Source organism: Rhinoraja longicauda, chromosome 10 (genome assembly GCF_053455715.1).
Source record: "Rhinoraja longicauda isolate Sanriku21f chromosome 10, sRhiLon1.1, whole genome shotgun sequence".
Classification (NCBI taxonomy): domain Eukaryota; kingdom Metazoa; phylum Chordata; class Chondrichthyes; order Rajiformes; family Arhynchobatidae; genus Rhinoraja; species Rhinoraja longicauda.
In genome coordinates this window covers 13,277,194-13,301,311 of record NC_135962.1, presented here as the reverse complement: position 1 = coordinate 13,301,311, position 24,118 = coordinate 13,277,194, and the positions used below count along the sequence as shown (strand labels likewise).

Here is a 24,118-nt window from a genome sequence, read left to right as displayed (position 1 = left end):
GGAGGGGGGGGGGGAAGGGGAAGAGATAGAGAGTGTGCGTGTGTGTGTGCGCGTGCATGCATGTAAACAGCAGAACAGATTGGGGTCTGATCATGCACGTTGTTTCCCAGATACCAACTTCCCGCTTCCCTCCACAGGCAGACGGATGAGCTCATTTCCTGGGCATCGAAGGTCTATTATGTGATGCAGCCAATGTTCAATCTCTGCTGGTTTTTAAAAACAGGGCAGAAAATGCACCGCATACAGAGACTTAAAGGGCCAAGATTGGGTCACTAATCCACAGGGAAATATTTTACATTGATTCACGGCAGGAAATTTAAAAATACGAAATGAGGCTTGGCTTAGTGATTTTAGCAACAATTCTTCAATAAAATTGGGTTTTGGAAACATGCCCAGTGTTCATTCTATGTCAGACAGAGTGACGAAACAGTGCAGAGTTGTGGACGGGCTTCTAATGTACAACTGGCCCTCCCACACGTGTCATTCTCCTCTCTGTCCACCTCTCGCAATGATTGCACTGGGGGATGGGTGCTGCTCTGGATCAGAGGGGACGAGCCTGTGCAGCCAAGCACTGCATTCCTCGCCAGGGCTGCCCGCACCAACCTTGGCTGACGGAAGCTCATCAGATGCCCCTTCTCGGCCCAGAGATACTTCTACTGAACCAGGCCTCATCCAGTTCTTCTCACACAAAGGGGAGTTATAGTCATAGAGTGAATGATACAGTGCGGAAACAGGCCCTTTGGCCCAACTTGCCCACACCGGCCAACATGTTCCAGCTACACTAGTCCCACATGCCTGCATTTGGTCAATATCCTTTCAAACCTGTCCTATCCATGTACCTGTCTGTTTCTTAAATGCTGGGATAGTCCCTGCCTCAACTACCTCCTCTGGCACCCATATATCCACCGACCTTTGTGTGAAAAAGTTACCCCTCAGATTCCTGTTAAATCTTTTCCTTAAACCGATGTCTTCTGGTCCTCTCTTCACCCACACTGAGCAAGAGACTGAGTGCATCCATCCGATCTATTCCTCTCATGGTCTTGTACACCTCCATAAGATCAACACTCATCCTCCTGTGCTCCAACGAATAGAGTCCCAGCCTACTCAACCTCTTCCCCTTGCCCACACCCTTCTACTCCTGGCAATATCCTCGTAAAGGTCAAGCAGTCTCCCTGTCGCAGGTCAGCTTCCGTGTCTCTTCCTTCGCTCTCCCACCGAGACACTGAATGACAACTTTCCTGGACGCAGCTATTTCAAAGACCTTTCCTGGCAACCTTGTAATTCTATTACTGTCTGCGCGACAGAAATCTCACCACTTCCCTTTCACATCCAACTTCCTTACAACTTTCAGGACTTGGGAGTTTCTTCAGAAAGTTGGTGGTTTATTATTCTGGAGACTGCTGTATGAGCAGTGACTGTTGACTGGCCAAGACATACTGCATAGTCGGGGCAGACAGGGGCAGACAGAGTCTCATGAGGACGGGTCTCATCTGAAAGCTCTCTTGATAAGTATCCTTTGATAAGTATTCAGACCCAACTCAAAAACATGGCAAAATAATTTCATTCCAGATTAGTTTCTCCCCAAAGCAGAAATGGCTATTTTATTCATTTCCAATACATGGACATTAATTGCCATTGAGCAGATGAAGAGCTGCCTTCTTGATCCAGTGGCAGTCCATTTCTCACTCTAACACCAGCAAGTGGCTTCCTGCAATCAAGCACCAACTATGTCGCACACAGGCCCGGTCAGGCAAGGTCACGGATTGTCTCCTTGAAGGACAGAGTAGGTTTTTTGTGAATGTTTTTTTTAATGCAATCATTACTCATGTCTTGTTTTTGGTAAATTCCAGATTAAAAACAACTCAAATGCCATGGCCAACATGGTGGGGATTTGAACCCGGGCCTCTGGCTTGATAAGGCAAGCATCGGAATGGAGTCTGGCATTTTAACCATTACATCAACACTGTGACACAACGTCACATTCAGATCATAATAACGACACTGCCTGATGAAGCATTGGAGGCCCAAACTGCAGCCTCATTCACAGACATATCATGGGCATCATGGTGAGATGAACCCACCTTGTGTGCTCCCCGTTTGTCACCCCTTCTGAAGGTCTTCTGGCAAAAGAAAGTAGGCTGTCCTCCATTTAGTGATATGGGAATTTCTCTTCTCCCCCCCCCCCCCCCCATAAACGTTATTCGGAATAAAAATATTACAAAGCAAAGTGTGCAGAAAACTCTTCGTACATTCTCTGTCCGTTCAATAATGTCATAGTCTATAGTGTTCGTACCCATTCTTAAGCAAAACACTCCTGACTCATTTGACCAAAAAAGGTGTGCGAGTGAATGAGTGAATATAATAGATAGATAGATAAATAGATCGATCACACCCTCCTCTGTGACGCACCCCTGACCTTTGCCAACGAGGACACTTGTTGAACGAGGGCAGGCAGAACCTGGCAATCGCTCATCCCCGAAACATGCTTGGACATAAACATAACATAACATAACATAACAACACTTTATTGTCACTCGGCACAACACCGAGCGAAATTTCAGCAGTCACACAAAACACAGCAAAAAAGAAAAGAACACAGGACACCCGACCCCAACACAAACATCCATCACAGTGACTCCAAACACCCCCTCACTGTGACGGAGGCAACAAAACTTCCCCTCTCCTCCCCCCGCACCCACGGACAGGCAGCTCGACCCCTACCGAGGCAAACGACACGCACAGCCCCCGCAAGGGGATGGAAGGCCCCCCGGCCGAGCCGCCCCGGGCACCGAAACGTCCCGCAGCCACACCGGGCGATGTTAAGTCCAGCGGCCAAGCCGCACCGGGCACTGAAACGTCCCGCGGCCGAGCCGCACCGGGCACTGAAACATCCCGCAGCCGAGCCGCACCGGGCACTGAAACGTCCCGCAGCCGAGCCGCACCGGGCACTGAAACGTCCCGCAGCCGAGCCGCACCGGGCACTGAAACGTCCCGCGGCCGCACCGGGCGATGTTAAGTCCAGCGGCCGAGCCGCACCGGGCACTGAAACGTCCCGCAGCCGAGCCGCACCGGGCACTGAAACGTCCCGCAGCCGAGCCGCACCGGGCACTGAAACGTCCCGCTGCCGCACCGGGCGATGTTAAGTCCAGCGGCCGAGCCGCACCGGGCACCGAAACGTCCCGCAGCCGAGCCGCACCGGGCACTGAAACGTCCCGCGGCCGCACCGGGCGATGTTAAGTCCAGCGGCCGAGCCACACCGGGCACTGAAACGTCCCGCGGCCGAGCCGCGCCTGCGATGTTAAGGCCCACAGTCGAGCCGCGCCGGGCGATGTTAAGGCCCGCAGCCGAGCCGCGCCCCGGGGAAGAGACCCAATAAAAGAAAGGTTTCCCCCCGCCCCCCCCCACCCCACACCCCCACCACACATACACAGCCAAAAACAGAAACAAAAACCATCCCAACACCGACACCGAAAAAAAGACAACAGACTGCCAGAGAGCCGCATCCGTTAGGCCGCAGCCATCCCGAATCACACCGAGTGGAAAAAGGGAAGGGGATTGGAGCACGAGTGCACATGCTTAAAAAAAAAGTTAAACTCGACCGAAAGGGCGGCACGGTAGCGCAGCGGTAGAGTTGCTACTTTACAGCGAATGCAGCGCCGGAGACTCAGGTTCGATCCTGACTACGGGTGCTGCACTGTAAGGAGTTTGTACGTTCTCCCCGTGACCTGCGTGGGTTTTCTCCGAGATCTTCGGTTTCCTCCCACACTCCAAAGACGTACAGGTATGTAGGTTAATTGGCTGGGTAATGTAAAAATTGTCCCTAGTGGGTGTAGGATAGTGTTAATGTACGGGGATCGTTGGGCGGCACGGACTTGGTGGGCCGAAAAGGCCTGTTTCCGGCTGTATGTATATGATTATGATGATGATGATGAAAGCCGGTTTGGCAACTTACAGCTTTCTCAACACAGATTTAGACATCACCCACCCACAGACACGCTCTAACCACCTACTGTCACATGAATAATTGATACCTGCTGTAACACAAGTCACATCTTTTGGTTGAATGCGGTCGGTGCAAGATTTAACCCGTTGCTGGGGCTTTTGAGCTGAATTCGCAGAAGGCGTCACAGCTGCCCGTCACACCTCTGCTTCCTGGGAGAAGCTTTATCGGATGACATTCCGACACCGCCTCTGGAGGTGGAGATTCACAGCGAGAGGATTCGCCTTTAGGAGCAAGGAGGTCCGACTGCAGTTGTACAGGGCCCTGGTGAGACCGCACCTGGAGTACTGTGTGCAGTTTTGGTCTCCTAGTTTGAGGAAGGACATTCTTGCTATTGAGGGAGTGCAGCGTAGGTTCACCAGGTTAATTCCCGGGATGGCGGCGGGACTGACACATGATGAAAGAACGGACCGACTGGGCTTGTGTTCACTGGAATTTGGAAGAATGAGAGGGAATCTTATAGAAATATATAAAATTCTTAAGGGATTGGACAGGCTAGCTGCAGTAAAATGTTCCCCATGTTGGGAGAGTCCAGAACATGCAGGTCACAGTTTAAGAATAAGGGGTAGGCCATTTAAGACTGAGACGAGGAAACACGTTTTCACCCAGAGAGTTGTGAATCTGTGGAATTCTCTGCCATGGAAGGCAGTGGAGGCCAATTCACTGGATGTATTCAAGAGAGAGTTGGATATCACTCTTAGGGCTAACGGAATCAAGTGATATGGGGAGAAAGCAGGGATGGGGCACTGATTCTGGATGAACAGCCATGATCATATTGAATGGCGGTGCTGGCTCGAAGGGCCAAATGGCCTTCTCCTGCACCTATTTTTTATGTCTCTAAATGAGTGTCAATATTTGGAGCAAGGAGAACATTTTAAAGTTGACAGCAGATGGGGTTTTCATGAGGAAATGCCAGAGCTGTGGGCAGGGGCGATGGAATATGAGGGTGCTGCTCGAAAGGATAAAACTCGTGCTTAAGAATGAGGCACGCAGTGTTTTGGTCGACAGATCGCTAATCGGATACAGAGGCAATGCAGAAAGAATTACGCAAAGAGGCTTGCAAGAAGACTGAGGGGGGGGGAAATTAAGAAGAAGTGGAAAGACTGGTTAACCTGGTTTGCTCTAGGAGTAGGTACACAGTATTACAGTATTCTCTGCCACAGAAGGTAGTTGAGGCCAGTTCATTGGCTATATTTAAGAGGGAGTTAGATGTGGCCCTTGTGGCTAAAGGGATCAGGGGGTCTGGAGAGAAGGCAGGTACAGGATACTGAGTTGGATGATCAGCCATGATCATATTGAATGGCGGTGCAGGCTCGAAGGGCCGAAGGGCCGAATGGCCTACTCCTGCACCTATTTTCTATGTTTCTATGTATTAGAGAAGTTACTTCCATTATTTGGAGAACCCAAACTCAGTGGTCCATATACAAGTTAGATATTTAACATCCAACCAATAATGATGGAGCGACTTCCTTATCACTGGAGCGATAGAATGTGCCAACCAACACATGGAGTGGTTGGGGCCACGAACACACATGCATGGGCGGCACGGTAGCGCAGCGGTAGAGTTGCTGCTTTACAGCGAATGCAGCGCCGGAGGCTCAGGTTCGATCCTGACTATGGGTGCTGCACTGTAAGGAGTTTGTACGTTCTCCCCGTGACCTTCCGTGGGTTTTCTCCGAGATCTTCGGTTTCCTCCCACACTCCAAAGACGTACAGGTATGTAGGTTAATTGGCTGGGTAAATGTAAAAATTGTCCCTAGTGGGTGTAGGATAGTGTTAATGTGCGGGGATCGCTGGGCGGCGCGGACTTGGAGGGCCGAAAAGGCCTGTTTCCGGCTGTATATATATGATATGATATATATGATATATGGAGGGGAACTGTAGGCAGGTACACGAGGGAGAAGGATTAGACATCGAATGGGTGTGGAGCAATTGGGGGAAAAGTTGCCAATGGAACAGTAAACAGGATGTGGAGCCCTGGGCTCTTTAGAGTAACAGGCCATTCAGTCCAACTTGCCCACACTGACCCACATGTCCCAGCTACACTAGTCCCACCTGCCCACGTTTTACCCATATCCCTCCAAACCTGTCCTATCCATGTACCTGTCTAAGTGTTTCATAAGCGTCGGGATAGTCCCTGCCTCAACTACCACCTGTGACAGCTCGTTCCATACACCCACCACCCTCTATGTGAAAAAGTTAACACTCAGATTCCTATTGCATCTTTCCTCTTCACCTTAAGCCTACGTCCTCCGGTCCTCGATTCACCTATTCTGGACAAGAGACACTGCATCTACCTGATCTATTCCTCTCATGATTTTATACACCTCAATAAGATCACCCCTCATCCTCCTGTGATCCAAGGAATAAAGTCCCGCCCGGCCTGCTCAACCTCTCCCTATACCTTAGACCCTCGGGTTCTGGTAACGTCCTTGTAAATCTTCTCTGTAACCTTTCCAGCCTGACAACATCTTTCCTATAACATGGTGCCCAAAACGGAACACAATACTCTAAATGCAGCCTCACCAATGTCTGACACAATTGCAACAAGACCTCCCAACTTCTGTGCTCAATATTCTTTGTGCTGCAAGTTGCATACAAGGTTCCGTCAGCCCTGACCAGTAGACACAAAATGCTGGAGTAACTCAGCGGGTCAGGCAGCATTTCGGGAGAGAAGGAATGGGTGACATTTCGGGTTTAGACCAGCATCTGCAGTTTTTTTCATAGCACTGACCAGTGTTAGGAAAAGGATAATAGGCACACTTCAGGGAAATGGCTGGCGATAGGTGAAAGCCGTTTGTTGTTAACTGCAGCCAACTCCAGTCAGAAAGCATGCTTAATTTTCTGTATTATGGTGACAAATGTTATTTACGCTGTTTGAGGATGTGACACTTGCCGTCTCAGACAACATGTGCTGCCCCAGGAAAAGACACAAAATGCTGGAGTAACTCAGCAGGTCAGGCAGCATCCCTAGAGAAAATGGATAGGTGACGTTTCAGTTCGGAGTCTGAGGAAGGGTGATGCGCCATCTATCCATGTTCTCCATGGATGCTGCCTGACCCACTGATTTTCTCCAGCGTTTGGCATCTTTCCTTGCTACGCCAGCATCTGCAGTTCCTTGTCCTTGCATGTGATGCCCTGTTACCTCATCGCCTTAGAGAAAGTGGCCGTGGTCAGGTTCATGAGCTGCCCAGGTCTGTACAGCAAGAGTGCTCCAATATTAACCCGTTAGCCTTTAATTAAATTCAACTAACCCAAGGGCTTCCGTTGAACTAACCTACACCCAGTGGTTTCAGTTGCATGTCAACACCTATCAACTGCAAAGTGTTGCAGAGTTAGTCGAGAACACTGGTTTCCTGTTTATGCCTAACCCAACCCAACAAACCTGCAGACATCTGTTGCATCTTCTCCAAGTTCTAAATAATCAGATTTGTTTGGCCTTAATCTGGCAGCTTTACCTCCCTCTTCACCATCTCCCCAACTGCTTATATCAACAACGCGCTTTCAGCATCAGGGCAAATCCTGCCGCCGTGGGAAAGCTACTGCCCGTCCCCAATTGACAGTGGGGCACAGGAGCTAGCCTCAGTACGAGCAAAAAGCTAGTCGGGCAGCAGCACTGACAGCTGATCAAGACCTGCCACCCTCCCTGACGTATGTTCAAAGTTTTCAGGAATACTGATATTGCCAAATATTCAATAACAATTGCGGCACAGTGAAGCATTAAATAAATTAATAACATTTTAGAAATCCTATGCACTAAAAAAAAATACATACCACCAAAAGATTAAAACATTTCAAATAAATAATAGCCGTGTACTTTTTTAGTTTAGCTTATATTCACGTGTCACCGTCCCCATTGGAAACCTCAAGGATCCTGTTGGGATGGCCTCAGCTGACAGGCGGGTGGCATAGACCCCAGCATTACTGCAGGCATAGAGGATCAGCCCTGTGGTGCAATATTGTACGACCCCCTCATTGCAATGTGATCCAACAAATGTTGCCTGATGCAAAGCCACATATTCATTGTCAAAAGCAGGAAAGGAAAGGAGGAGAGAGCGGGAGAGGGTTACTGAAGGGCTTCGGAACTGAACAAAGAAACAGCTACCATTAAGAGGAAGGGGGAGGGGGGGAAAGAAAAATCAGAGGACCTGGGAGAAAACCAGAGCACCCCTGAGGAAATCCAAGCGGTCACACAGGGTGAACATGCAAACTCCACAGGCTCAGCAGCCGAGGTCAGAATCGAACCTGGGCCTCTGATGCTGCAAGGCTGCAGCTCTACCAGCTGTGCCAGAGTGATGATCAGGAGCGCTTGGCAAAATTGTGAACAAATCCAAAAGTGACATTGCCAAGAATTGCACGCAGTCACACGGGCGATTTTTAGTTTAGTTTTGCAGCACAGAAACAGGCCCTTCGGCCCACTGAGTATGCACTGACCAGCGATCCCCACACATTAACACTATTCTACACACACTTGGAAAGATTTACACTTGTACCAAGCCAATTAATCTACACACCCCGCAAGTCTTTGGAGTGTGGGAGGAAATCGAAGATCTCGGAGAAAACCCACGCGGTCATGGGGAGAACGTACAAACTCCGTACAGACAATTACCCGTAGTCGGATCAAACCCGGGTCTTTGGCGCTGTAAATGCTGTAAGGCAGCAACTCTACCGCTGCGCCACCGTGCCGTCTTGTTCTGGATCTTCCTCACGAGCCTATCACTCCAAGCCACGTTTTCTCAATCCCGAAGCTCCAATTTTGTTCCGTGTTCTGCGGTGCAAAGCCACCCCTGAACCTGCTCTGTCAGTTTCCTTTTAATAGACTTGCACTGTCATGGGCAGATTGATAAATAGAAACAAGTCCAACAGGCTTCCTGCCTCATAGAACAAAGGCATTAGTTCACAAGGCAGGGAACCTGATTTATTCACAAAATGCTGGAGTAACTCAGCAGGTCAGGCAGCATCTCGGGAGAGAAGGAATGGATGACGTTTCGGGTCGAGACCCTTCTTCAGACTGATGTCGGGGGTGGGACAAAGGAAGGATATAGGTGGAGACAGGAAGATAGAGGGAGATCTAGGAAGGAGGAGGGGAAGGGAGGGACAGAGGAGCTATCTGAAGTTGGAGAAGTCGACGTTCATACCACCGGGCCGCAAACTGCCCAGGCGAAATATGAGGTGCTGCTCCTCCAATTTCCGGCGGGCCTCACTATGGCACTGGAGGAGGCCCATGACAGAGAGGTCAGACTGGGAATGGGAGGGGGAGTTAAAGTGCTGGGCCACCGGGAGATCAGTTGCGTTAATGCGGACCGAGCGCAGGTGTTCAGCGAAGCGATCGCCGAGCCTGCGCTTGGTTTCGCCGATATAAATAAGTTGACATCTAGAGCAGCGGATGCAATAGATGAGGTTGGAGGAGGTGCAGGTGAACCTCTGTCTCACCTGGAAAGACTGTTTGGGTCCTTGGATGGAGTTGAGGGGGGAGGTAAAGGGACAGGTGTTGCATCTCGTGCGGTTGCAAGGGAAAGTGCCCGGGGTTAGGGTGGTTTGGGTAGGAAGGGACGAGTGGACCAGGGAGTTGCGGAGGGAACGGTCTCTGCGGAACGCAGAGAGGGGAGGGGATGGGAAGATATGGCCAGTGGTGGGGTCCTGTTGTAGGTGACGGAAATGTTGGTGGATGATATGTTGGATCCGCTGGCTGGTGGGGTGGAAGGTGAGAACGAGGGGGATCCTGTCCTTGTTGCGAGTGGGGGGAGGGGGAGGGGGAGCAAGAGCGGAGCTGCGGGATGTAGAAGAGACCCTAGTGAGAGCCTCATCTATAATGGAGGAGGGGAAGCCCCGTTTTCTGAAAAACGAGGACATCTCGGAAGCCCTAGTTCTGTATTCAGCCTTGGAAATACACTGATGGTCCTCGAGTCCCAAGCCTGGGATTCCCTGCAAAATGGCACAGGATCACCAGGACAGCAATGATTCCTGGTACCGATCCCTTCTCAAGGGCACCTAGGGAGGAGCAATACATGCTGGCTTTGCCAACAAATTCCAGATTGTGTAAATGACTATACCAGTCCAAGCAATCTACTGCAGATGCATCACACAGAAGCCAAAGCCAGGTATTCTTGCCAGACAGTGTGTTGCAAGCGAGCATGTTAGAAGATATATTTATTTATGTGGCATGGAAGGAGGTCATTTGGCCCATTGGGTCCATGCCAGCTGCAAGGAGAGTAATCCCACCAACCCTATTCCCCTGCTCCTTATTTCCCTCTGGCACTATAACATTCTGTCCCATCTCCTCTTAACGTCATTTATTCTGTTAATCCAATCTTCTGAATCTCCTGCATCTATTTTGAGGCCAACACTGACGTCAGTGTGCCAAACAATTCCCACTCCACTGACACTTGCTCTCACACTGAACAACCGTTGCCCTTGCAGATACACAAACGTCAGAGCCCTGGGCTCAGCTGGCCAGATATTGGCAGCACCTTTACTAAAAGGGAGATGACTGCTGCTCTGCCTGGGTGACAGGAGAGGAGATGATAACAGAACAGCCAACATCATCTGGTCATCATTTCAGTGCTTCCCATTTAGTCCAGTTTTGAGATACAGCGTGGAAACTGGCCCTTTGGCCCACTGAGTCAGCACCGACCAGCGATCCCCCACACACTAACACTGTCCTACTTACACTAGGGACAATTTATATTCATACCAAGCCAATTAACCTACAAACCCGTATGTCATTGGAGCGAGGGACGAAACCAAAAGATCTCCGAGAAAACCCACGCAGGTCACGGGGAGAACGTACAAACGCTGTAAAGACAAGCAGCTGTAGTCAGGATCGAACCCGGGTCTCCGGCGCTGTAAGGCAGTAGCTCTATCGCTACGCCACCGAGCCGCTCCTGTTGTAGTCCCACACTGCAAAAATACGTGTACTTGGTTTTCTGAAATACACTGCTGTTGTGATAGGCACAACAGAAATGCAATCCCTTCTTTTACTCAACTGTAGTTGGACAGTGAAATTAATGCTTTTACTACTCCAGATCGACACCGCCCCACAATTAGCAATTCACCCAGCAACAGTCTGAAAGAGTTAACTGAGAGATCACCCAGTCAAAATCTACAAAGCCAAAGCAAGTCCTCCTCAAATGTAAACCACAACATTCCTGCATGTAGGAACAATATTATTGCTACATTAGATAGTCCTTCATCTACAGAATTGGCCAGGGAATACTGAAAAATAATCCTCGAGGAATACTGAAGATGAAACGTCAAGGCGGAGTTGTGAGCATTCCCAGAGAACAAGGAGGGGACGTTTCAAAATAATGAGCTTATTTGGTTACGAAAAGATAAATCAGCAAAGTGGAAGGAAAAATCTCTCAATTTTCCAACCGGCTTGGGAGTTGCGCTGGACGATGACGATGGTGGGAGGAGAGTCAGTGTACATGAGAAAAGAGAAGGCCGTCAGTTCTCCATGGCAAGCAGATGCATGCTAGCCTCTGCTGTGCGGCTCAGAGAGTTAACGCACTGGATGCCGAGACCCACTTCCCTTTGAGTCAGCACAGTGACACACAGAAATGCGGCAGAGGAGAAGTCAGGCTGCCTTCCGTGTGGGGAGAGACCGCAGTGAAAGATGCTTGCAGCAAGTGGCACAGCTCATTGTGCAACGCGTCTCCTAGCAACTGCCCTCAGGCCGGCTCTCAGAAGCAATTTATGGCATCTCCCGGCTGTGTGGATTGGGCAAACCTGAGAGTGCAGTCGCGAGCAGTGGAGTTTGGCAGGAGCCGTAGGCTGGGTGGGGCAGGGCGAGAGGACAGGCCGCTCCCTGACCACAGGCCATTTGGCAGCGCACTGCAAACCTGCAGATCAGCTCACACGGAGGAGGAGGAGGAGGAATGAGGAACAGCCCCCGGGGAACCAAAACAAAGCAACCGACCGCCCCTTCACACAACGCTGAATGTTTATGCCGGGCTGACTGAAACTGGGTGTCACAAGCAGGATAAACAAGCACACGCAGGCAATGCGGCTCCCTTTGCCCTACAGCTACCAGCCAGTCTGCAGCTGAACTGTACCCACCTTCCCCCTCCACCACCCCTCTCCACATTGCATCCAGATTGATAGAACCATTCTGTCCAAAAGGACCCCCTTGCATTCTCACCCAGCTGCACTGGTCCTTAAACAGGGTTGAATTTAGGTTTTGTTTTGGAGATACAGCATGGAAACAAGGCCTGCGGCCCACCGGGTCCACGACAACCATTGATCGCCTATTGGCACGAGCTCTATGGTATCCCACTTGCTCATCCACACACTAGGGGCAATTCAGAGTCCAATGAGCCTGCAAACCCGCACGTCTTTGGGATGATCGAGGAAACCGGAGCACCCGGAGACAGACGCATCCGGTGGCAGGGAGAACGTTCAAACTCCACACTGACAGCAGCCGAGATCAGGAATGAACCCTGATCTCTGGCACTGTGAGGCTGCAGATCTACGAGATGCACCACTGTACAGTCCCGATGCTTTCAAAATGTTATGCTGTTTAAAATAAGCAGCCTGGATCCCCAGCTAAACCCCTCTCCAAGTTGTTTTCCAATGCAGGCTCCTACCACAACCAGAGAGCAGTGCTGAACTACTTTCTTCCTCTTTGATGACCCTCGGACTGTCCTTGATTGGACTTTGCTGGCTTTACCTTGCATTAAACGTTATTCCCTTATCATGTATCTATACACTGTAAATGGATTGATTCTAACCATGTATTGTCTTTCTGCTGACTGGTTAGTTCGCAACAAAAGCTTTTCACGGTACCTCTGTATACACATGAGTAAACTAAACTAGGTTAATGAGCTACTGGGTTAGTTGACCACGGCAAATGGCCCCTATGTGCAGACCAGTGTGGAATCAGGGGCTGTTTACAATGTGGGGAGAATAAAAGGGCTTAGTAGTGCAAATGGGTGCTTAATGGTTGGCACAGATTCGGTGAACCAAGTGGTCTGTTTACGTGCTGCATGACTAACACCAAACAGAATAAAGTTCCTGTCCCAAGTATGGATCTGCAGGGAATGAAGGAACATGGATTATGCACAGGTAGGTAAGAGATGGTCCTGGCATCGTTCAGTTGGACGTTGTGGGCTGAAGGGCCTGCTCTTACGCTGCACTGTTCTATGTCCTAGGTAGCATCAGAGTGAAGTACATCAGAACTAGATGGTGGAAGAAAATAACTGCAGATCACAGAGGGGGAGCAGCGAGAGAGCCTACCCAAACCACCCCATCCCCGGGCACTTTCCCCTTGCAACCGCAGGAGATGCAACACCTGTCCCTTTACCTCCCCCCTCAACTCCATCCAAACAGTCTTTCCAGGTGAGACAGAGGTTCACTTGCACCTCCTCCAATCTCATCTATTGCATCCGCTGCTCTAGATGTCAACTTCTTTATATCGGGGAAACCAAACGCAGGTTCGGCGATCGTTTCGCTCAACACCTGCGCTCGGTCTGCATTAACTAATCTGATCTCCCGGTGGCTGAGCACTTCAACTCCCCCTCCCACTTCCAGTCTGACCTTTCTGTCATGGGCCTCCTCCAGTGCCATAGTGAGGCCCACCGGAAATTGGAGGAACAGCACCTCATATTTCGCTTGGGCAGCTTGCAGCCCAGCGGTATGAACATTGCCTTCTCCAACTTTAGATAGTTCCTCTGTCCCTCTCTTCCCCCTCCCCAGTTCTCCCTCTATCTTCCTGTCTCCACCTATATCCTTCCTTTGTCCCGCCCCCCCTGACATCAGTCCGAAGAAGGATCTCGACCCGAAACGTCACCCATTCCTTCTCTCCCGAGATGCTGCCTGACCTGCTGAGTTACTCCAGCATTTTGTGAATAAATACATCAGAACTAAATGGGACATGTCGGTCAGTGTGGGTAAGTTGGGCCGAAGGCCTGTTTCCATGTTGTAATGCTCTATATGACTCTCGAGGAGGTCGAGCTAAGGAGAAAGGGAAGGAGGGAGAGAGGTGTGGAAATAGACACCAGTGGCAGGGTAAAGAGGAAGATACAGTTCTCCAACTGCAAACCACACAAAGCTTGCTTCTCACTGTGGCGGTTACTACTGTGGTAGCATGTGGCAATTATCCTAATGTCTGGCACATCGAACGGCCAGAGTTAGATGTTCCTAGGATTAAAGCACTGCAGTATTTAGGGTGATCAGAAGCTCAGCCAAAAGAGTGCTGTTGACTCATTGTCCCAGGACTCCTTTATAAATAAGGTACCAGTTGTTAGTCCAGGATCACCCTGATTTTAAGACTCATCTTCATTTTCAAATCCCTCTCTCCTCAAAAACGTATTCCTGTTTTACAATGCTAGAAATCTGTGCTCCGTCAAGTCGAACCACTAGCATATACCAGTCCTCCACGCATCACCACCGCCAGCTCTGCTTTCAACAGCTGGGGCTTTAAACTTTAGTATTCCCAGCCCGAACCCCACCCCTCCATTAACAATCTGACTGCAGACTTTGGAGACACACCGCGGAAACAGGCCCTTCGACCCACCGAGTCTCTGCCAACCAGCGATCACCCCGTACACTAACTAACATTATCCTACACGCTTTACAATTTTAATGTAGCCAATTAACCCGTACGTCTTTGGAGTGTGGAAGGAAACCGGAGCACCCGGAGAAACCGGAGGGAGAACGTACAAACTCCATACAGACAGCACCCGTTGTCAGGATCGAACCTGGGCAAGGCAGCAAAAAGGACTCGACCCGAAACATCACATATACCTTTTCTCCAGAGATGCTATCTGACCCTCTGAATTACTCCAGCATTTTGTGTCTATCTTCGTTGTAAACCAGCATCTGCAGTTCCTACATTGCAAGGCAGCACTGCTATGCCACCCTACCACCTTCCTCTTTGATCAAGCTTTTGGTTATCTGCCCTAATAACGAAACAATAATTGTCTGATTGTGCTTATTGTAAAAAAAAAGAAATGGATGTTGCAAGTTTCAGCTCGTGTTTGAACATCACTCCAGTTGGAAGAGTCCCAGGAAATCACATGTGATGAAGCTCCCCACCAAGGACCTACCATTCGACGCTAATCCATTGGAGATGCAGATGAAGAGCACTGATATCAGCGTTACTCTGTGTTGCCTGTGGCTCTTTCGCACAATCATCCCATCGCACATGTTTCAAGCCAAGAGATTCAGGCCGTTTCGCAAAAGTTTCAAACCTGTGTCAGAAAGGGAACAAACAAAAAGGACCAAACGTCATTACACTGATCAAACCAACAAGATAAACAAGCTTGCACCTCATGGCTCCAGGATATTCCAAGTCGTTTTATGGCCAATGATTACTTTTAAGCAAAGATAACAGATGGACCACTCCGTCAAAATCGCATATACTAAAGTGTAGTGCGCAACAGAGCGGAATATACGCCATTTTAGTAAACAAAACCCGCCGTTCGCTATGCCTCTCGCACTGTAATCAGTGTTGTGGGGGAACAGTACGTGTGCTGATACCATTAAAATGCAATATATCTCATCTATCAACACATTTGTTTGTCATTTTTCTTTATAAATGTTTTCCAAGCAAAGAAGAACAGTTCATTAAATATGATCAATTGGCCTGATACAGACAGAGTGGGTCTCTAGTGCAAATATTCAATCTGTAACATCCAAAGTTTAAAGATCACAAAGCAGCAACTCTTCAAGAAATAGTTATAAATGTCAACTTATCCAAAAAGTTGAACAAAAGTAATTGTTTGCAAACATTTTATATTTGAAGAAATCGCAGAGTTGTGAACACTGCCCAGTCTAGCACACGGAATCTGCTTACTAAAATGGCGCTGAAATTTACCCATGACCTACTACGGTGTTTAGGGCCGAGTGGTCTATCTTGCTCCTCCATTATCTTTGCTTTTAAGTGCCCTGCTACAGGTAAAAATTACACCTTTTGCACACAGCATAGTCCGATGAGGAGCAACATGATAAAGATCAGATCATTTTCCCTTGGACGATGTTGAATGAGGAAAACAATAGCTGGGACAGGAAAGATCGCAGCTCTGATCTTCCCTGGATTGGGAATGCTCCAGTATTCCCAACATGGGGACCAGACGTGGACTTTGGTCTTTTTCTTCTTCGCAAACGGTGCTAAAATATGGTGACTGTGCATTTGTGGGTCGTGCAAAATAATTTCACTGTGCGGTGTGTACACGACAATAAAGAACCAAAGTAGTTTACGGGGAACTTTCAGTTGTATCTGACTGGCCATCTGTGGCTCTGTTTAATTGGTTATCTCCAACCAAACACTACATCTACAAGAGCTACAGGAGTTGTTGCCTCAAAAAGGCAGCCAGCACCACCCTGGCCACGCTCTCATTGCAGTCCTGCAATCGGGAAAGTGGCACACGAGCTTGAAAACTAATGTCCAGGTTCAGAAGCTTCTTCCCTACAACCTCCAAAAAGGCTCTGAACCATATAGACCTGAGGGCATTATTTATGAATTTGCACTATTATTATTTATCTGTATATCTGGCATCTAGTGGTCCGGCACCTCCTTTAAACCGGACAAAACTACTAGAGTGCACTTGAAATCCCCGTCAGACGTCTCCCAGAAAATGTGGTGCCCAATTCGGGTGAGGCAGCCGATCTCGACCCCACCAGGTCTTCTGTGGCGATCACCAGGTCTAATTTGCTCTTTGCAGCAGAGGCTCTGGAACTCCGGCCTGGCCAGAGTCGGCAGATCTGTTCCCATGGCCGACTTCGTGGCCGACTTTGCAGGCTGGTATCTTGGCTCCTCGGCTGCTTAAGTGGACCGTTGTGGTACTGTTGAATTCCTCACAGGAGGCCATGATCTCTGTTGGTTCGGCAAAACAGATAATCTAGAAAGACTCTGGAACTAACAATGCCAGAAAATCGGTGGTGGACCTGTACTGAATTATCTTTGTTGTTATTTATTTTGGATTTCACAAAGTACTGTGTTTACATATCTGTTGTGCTGCTGCTAGTAATAATTTCATTGTTCCGTTTCAGGACATATACCAATAAAACACTCTTGACTAGGCAATAGACAATAGGTGCAGTAGGCCATTTGGCCCTTCGAGCCAGCACCGCCATTCAATGTGATCATGGCTGATCATTCACAATCAGTATCCTGCTCCTGCCCTCTCCCCATACCCCCTGATTCTGCTATCATTAAGAGCTCTATCTAACTCTCTCTTGAAAGCATCCAGAGAATCGGCCTCCACTGCATTCTGAGGCAGAGAATTCCACAGATTTATAACTCTAAGTGAAAAAGCTTTTCCTCATCTCTGTTCTAAATGGCCTACCCCTTATTCCTAAACTGTGGCCCCTGGTTCTGGACTCCCCCAACATTGGGAACATGTTTCCTGCCTCTACCGTGTCCAATCCATTAATAATCTTATATCGGGGGGTGGCTGCATTCTGCAGCTGCGGCTCACCGGCAGTCTCTCTGTCTTTTTTTTGTTTTTGTCTTTGTTATCGTTTAAATGTTTATTTTGATTTATTTTTAACTCTGTATATGTGGGGGGTGGTGGGGGGGTGGGGGAAACCTTTTTTTTCTAATCTCCTCCTCAACGGAGATGCGACCTTTACCGTGTTGTGTCTCCGTTCGCGCTACGGCCTAACACCGTGGAGTCGGCGGCCTCCAGCTGGGATCGACCTTGAAGACTCCGGTCGCAGGGCCTGGACTTACCATCTCGGAGGCTTCGGCCGTGGGCCCTGCAGACCGCAACATCTGGAGTTCGCAGGTCCCTGGCTGGCGACCGGCTTTCGGGAGCTCCAGCCGTAGCAGCTTCGACCGCCCCGGAGCGCGAGGTTAGATCGACCCGCTCGCAGGCCCCTCATCACCCTGCGTGGATCGGCCGCGGCACTTTCCATCGCCCGGTGGGGGCTCAGGACCTTCATCGGCCTGCTCGGCTCAGCCTGGGTCTTTCCATCCCCCGGTGGGGGCTTCAAAAGTCGGGAGCCTCGATCGCCTCGTGGCACCATGGGAGAAGGATGAGGAGGAGATAAGACTTTTCTTTGCCTTCCATCACAGTGAGGGTGTGCCTGGAGCAATCACTGTGATGGCTGTTTGTGTTAAAATTGTAATTGTGCATCTTGTGGTTTTATTGTCTACTGCCGGACCCTGACGTGAGAGGACGCTGGCACTATTTGTTCGCCGCTTCTCCGTCAGGATAGTTTGTCTGTTTGTTTTTATGTCACGACTGTTTTTGTAAAGCGTATTTGAGCACTTGTAAAATCGCTATATAAAATAAATGTTTATTATTATTATTATTATATGTTTCAAGATCCCCTCTCATCCTTCTAAATTCCAGTGTATACAAGCTTAGTCGCTCCAGTCTTTCAACATACGACAGCCTTGCCATTCCAGGAATCAACCTTGTAAACCTACGCTGCACGCCCTCAAAAGCAAGAATGTCCTCCCTCAAATTTGGAGACCAAAACTGCACACAGTACTCCAGGTGCGGTCTCACTAGGGCCCTGTACAACTGCAGAAGGACCTCTGCTCCTATAGAGTCTCGACTTGACTCTTCTGCTGCACCATGCAGAGGAGTCAGCCCGTGTTATTCGCCCAAGTCGCCGTCCCTGTGTGGGACCTGAACACACGATCTCCCGAGTGACTGAATTGAAATGAAAAGAAATGCGAGTAAGCTTTGCATTTTATCATTCCCTCTGCATAGAACAAACTCCTTGAGTATTTAAAAGAAAAAGTTCATTTTCAATTCCCATAAAATTTCCTCGTTAACCCTGAGGAATCTATATACAACAATGAGGTTTGCTTTGGCAACCCTCCTATCCTCTACAACTAAACGGCACGGTAGCGCAGCGGTAGAGTTGCTGCTTTACAGCGAATGCAGCGCCGGAGACTCAGGTTCGATCCTGACTACGGGTGCTGCACTGTAAGGAGTTTGTACGTACTCCCCGTGACCTGCGTGGGTTTTCTCCGAGATCTTCGGTTTCCTCCCACACTCCAAAGACGTACAGGTATGTAGGTTAATTGGCTGGGTAAATGTAAAAATTGGGTGTAGGATAGTGTTAATGTACGGGGATCGCTGGGCGGCACGGACTTGGAGGGCCGAAAAGGCCTGTTTCCGGCTGTATATATATGATGATGATGATGATGATAAACCAAAGGAAAAATCAAAGATTTATTTTTTAAAGTGCTATTTAACTTCTCTCTGAACAATTTAGCATATTCTTAAATTGGAGATTGGATGAAGAGGTTGTTCCAAATCCAGTCAGAGAGCCAAGACTCTGTACAGTTGCCAATCGAGAAGGCCGATGGCAAAACAATTGCACAATGACAACAGTGTGGAGGTGGGATAATTGCGGAGAGGTGGTTCTGTGATGAAGCCTCAAAGGCCAGACCCACCCAGCACTGGCAACATCAGCCATGCTTCTCTGCCTTACCCCATAGCTCATTGCTGACTGTAAAACACATGTACAACTATACAACTGTGTACTGGGGTGGCACGGCGGTTGTGTTGCTGCCTTACAGCGTCAGAGACCCGGATTCGATTCTGACCGGATATGGGGAGAAAGCAGGAATGAGATACTGGTTGTGGATGATCAGCCATAATCATATTGAATGGTGGTGCTGGCTTGAAGGGCCGAATGGCCTCCTCCTGCATCTACGTTGTACCTCGGGGGCTATCTGTACGGAGTTTGTATGTTTTCCCTGTAATTGTCTCCGGGTGCTCCGGTTTCCTCCCATACTCCAGGGACGTGCAAGTTTGTAGGTTAATTGGCTTCTGTAAATTGTTCCGCGTGTATAGTGTAGAGCTAGCGTATGGGTGATTGCTGGTCGGCATGGAATTGTTGGGCACAAGGGCCTGTTTCCATGCTGTATCTCTAAAACGAAACTCCAACATACAGATGGTATTTCCATAATGCAAATGGCCCTGGTAGGTTTACTCAGGATAACAAGCATAAAGCCAAGAAAAAGGAGAGAATGGGACGGTGGTAATAGGAAGGGGGAGGACTAGGAATACTTTGTCACATGTGACTAGACACAGTGAGATTCTTTGCTTGCATACACAATGTATACAGAAGGAAGTGGTAATTCGATATTTGCAGTAAGCTAGTGCTGAACCTTGGACACACTCCAAAGACGTACAGGTATGTAGGTTAATTGGCTGGGTAAATGTAAAAATTGTCCCTAGTGGGTGTAGGATAGTGTTAATGTACGGGGATCACTGGGCGGCACGGACTTGGAGAGCCGAAAAGGCCTGTTTCCGGCTGTAGATATATGATATGATATGATATGATGATATCCTTGATCGGACTTTGCTGACTTTACCTTGCACTAAACAACATTCCCTTATCATGTAAATGGTTGGAATGTAATCATGTAGTGTCTTTCTGCTGACTGGATAGCACGCAACAAAAGCTTTTCACTGTACCTCAGTGCACCCGACAATAAACTAAACTGTAAACTGAGTCTCAAATCAGAGGAAGCAAGGTCTTTGGACAGAGAGGCATTTGCGATGCTCCTGGAGAGGGTGGTTTGGAGACTACGTTCAACAAGAGATGAGCAGGGGCTTGGGTGCACCAGGAAAAGCAGCTTGAATCATTGTAACACCAAGGACTGATAAAATCCTCTCACTCCCCCACACTTTCTAATGGTGCAGTTGGGCTGTGGGAGGCTGTGCTGCAGACAGATACGAAGCCTAACTGAAAGCGACAGATCTATTTGCCAACCAGGCAGAGTAGAAAAATGCCACATTTGATGACTGGCGTGCTGTGAATTAACTTACTTCAGCAGAACTAGCTTCCCCACTGAGAGGAAGAGAGAAGCTATTAAGTCGCACCCTCACCTGCCAGGCATGCACAGATGCTTTGCAGAAAAGCCCAATCAACAGTCGCATTTCCACCCCCTCCCGAAACTGCCTTTTGCTAATGAGATCACAATAGCCGATTATCAGGTATTTGTTTTTGAAAGGTTCTGCTTTTACAGCTCCTGTCGTTACCTCAGAACCAACTGAAGCACTTTACAGCTAATTTTGTATGCTTTGTAGTGTAGTCTCTGTTGTGATAAAGGCCGAGGAGACAGACAGATCCAAAAAGCATCAATAGAATAATGAACCAACAGGCCTTTTCTCAATGAGCCGGCCGGTCGGTGCCTGGTGAACTTTGCCCAGGACACTGGGGAGAGAGTAGTCACCCATCTCAATTATTCCTAACTTTGAACATTATTGGGGCAAAATAGTAAAGATGCGGGAAACCCAAAATACTGGAAGCACTCAGGAGGTTAAATAATAACGTAGCAGGCCTTTCGGCCCACAATGTCTGTGCTGAACATGATGCCAAGTTCAACTAATCACTTCTGCCTGCCTGCCTGCCCACGATCCATGTCCCTCCATTCCCTGTGGGTATGTGGGGAGCGAATCAATGCAGGGTTCTTGACTCCAAACATCAACTCTGTTCTACCACCATTGATGCTGCTCGATTTGCGGAGCGCTTTCAACATTAAATGGCAAGGGTGAAGTATGGCACCCTATCTTGTAAGGAAAAAGGAAATATTAGAAATTATGGAAATACAAGTCGTGGCTTAGCTTAGACTAACCATTAACCGTCTATTTACATTGATCGCACTTTATTCTCCCCACATTCCCAACAAGCCACAAACTCACACGAGGGACAATTTACAGCAGCTTATTAACCTACCAACCCGCACGTCTTTGGGCCATGGGAGGAAACCCACATAGACGCAGGCAGAAGAATTAAACTCCTTACAGGCAGCACCAGGGATCAAGATTAAATCCAAGTCCCTGGCTCGGTCAGGTAGCAGCTCTACTAGCTGTGCCACTGTGCCAGTGTCTGGCTCGGTATGGTAGCAGCTCTACTAGCTGTGTCACTGTGTCAGTGTCTGGCTCGGTCAGGTAGCAGCTCTACTAGCTGTGTCACTGTGCCAGTGTCTGGCTCGGTCAGGTAGCAGCTCTACTAGCAGTGCCACTGTGCCAGTGTATGGCTCGGTCAGGTAGCAGCTCTACTAACTGTGCCAGTCTCTGGCTCGCTGAGGTAGTAGCTCTACTAGCTGTGCCACTGTGCCAGTCTCTGACTCGGTCAGGTAGCAGCTCTACTAGCTGTGCCACTGTACCAGTCTCTGGCTCGGTCAGGTAGCAGCTGTGCCACTCTGCCAGTATTCCTGCTTGCTTTTTTTGTATGACTGTAGGCAAGTCAAATTCCTTGTATGTTTGCATACTTGGCTAATAAATTAATTAATTACAGTTAAGCCCTCCTGGTGGAACTGAGTGAACTCTCAGTAACGTCTCAGGCAAAAGGCAGTACACTCGGAGTAGCAACCTATAGTTTGTGCTCTGGTCATGTGAAGTGCAACTTCAATCTTCAGACGCTCCTGAGGTTTGATGCCAGCCTTGCATCTGGTTTACACACAGCTGGCAGAGCAAAGACAACTCCGTCTTCAGGGAAGCAAAACCCGAACCAACTCTCACAATGGTCAGAAGCTGGAAGAACGTTCAATTTCCTAGCCAAATCCAGATGCTCGTCACAAGGCCACAAACTACAGATCCCTTGAGCTTGAAATCCGAATTAAAAACAGGAACAATTTAGAAACGAGGAACTGCAGATGGTAGTTAATACACAAAAAGGTACAAAGTGCTGGAGTAACTCTGGGTCAGGCATTGTCTCTGGAGAACATGGATAGGTCACGTTTCAGGTTGACTTTTTTTTACTGTAGGGGGTGGGAGAGAGAGATGAAAGCTGGAAAGTTAGGGCAAAGTATGGCAGGCAATAGGTCAACACAGGCAAAGGGGTGCATTTCCAAGAAGAAACACCGGGGATACTCAGCGGTTCAGACAGCATCTTTGGAGGGAGAATGAGTCAAGTTTCAGGTTTACGACTCTGCATCAGAACGGTTTCCGAAGAAAACCCCAAGGGTCATCTTGTGCATGAAGGACTTTAACTGTACACACTGTACAGGCAGGTTCAGGAACACATGGACCCATGACCCTGGTCGAAGCACAGAGGGGCCAGGCAATGCATTAGCATGATACTCATCAGCCTGAAACATTAACTCTCTTTCTCTCTCCACTGATGAATATTTCCAGCACTGTATTTTTACCGTAGGGTTTCCTAAAACAGTTGTGTACTTGCGAAGCCAACTCACACAAACTAAATAATTTAGTCCTCTCTTTACTGGTGAATGGTGTCAAGGTTTGCATACAAACGCGCCTGCTTTTAATGTGTCAAATTTGGCCCAGTTGCAGCGTGCTCAGGAGTCTACAGGCAAGCCATGGCTGCAACTGCCAGTCTGGGCATGCAAACGCAAGGCCGATGTACCGCAGCACCCAGGGAGCGTTGGAGCCCCTGAAGGGCCTGCTGCTACTCAAGTTTTAGCTGCACGACTTTGATATTTGGCCACCCAGTACAGGGGAGGGGGATGCGAAATCTCCCTGTTGGTTTGGTCTTGGACTTGGTCAAGATGGCCATTCGCGGGTCCAGGCAGTAGACAGTCAAGGGGCCTGCCACAGTCGACTGCCCGTCCTTCTTCCAAGCCTATGACCATGGATAGGAAGCACGCGATGTCCAGGGGGATTCTGGAGGTCTTCCGTGAACGCTGGTCGCCTTGGGAGGGGGGTGGGGGTAGAGGATGGGGAGGCAGGGCCAGGTTCGAGTGTATTTGGGTATAAGGTTGACAAGATTGTAATTTGATAACTGTATAATTGTAGTTTGAAAACTTTCAATGGCAGTCTTGACCGTTGCAGTGGATCGACACAAAAAGCTGGAGTAACTCAGCGGGACAGGCAGCCTCTCTGGAGAGAAGGAATGGGTGACGTTTTGGGTCGAGACCTTCTTCAGTCTGACCCGCGGTTCCTTCCTACACAGAGAGAGCTGGTCGTCTGCGGAAGTGAGTGGGAAGCTCACAGATTCCAGGCACTAAACCACTGCCACCACTGCCTTTGCTCTAAACAGCTTCTAACCATAATCCCAACTGAATTCATTCTGAGATTTGGAACACGTGGAAAAGTTGGATTGAGCCTTGTATTTTGTATGCTTGCACTGATATAGATCACACTGGTCCAACAGTGTCCATATACAATCTCTACACACTAGTTCACCGTATGGATCCAAGTGTAGTTGGTGATTGGGCTTGTCCAGTCTGTGTAGGGAGGA

At 48.9% G+C, this 24,118-nt stretch overlaps 1 protein-coding gene across 1 annotated transcript in view; it reads right to left on the bottom strand.

Annotated features, from left to right (window-relative positions):
• LOC144597215 (sushi domain-containing protein 6-like) overlaps positions 1-24,118 on the bottom strand; it is a 65,005-nt gene that overhangs the window by 33,729 nt on the left and 7,158 nt on the right. The window contains exon 2 of the mRNA XM_078406230.1: positions 15,046-15,189. Within this exon, the coding sequence (XP_078262356.1) occupies positions 15,046-15,145 (100 nt within the window). The 5' untranslated portion in view covers positions 15,146-15,189. The remainder of the gene's footprint in view (positions 1-15,045; positions 15,190-24,118) is intronic.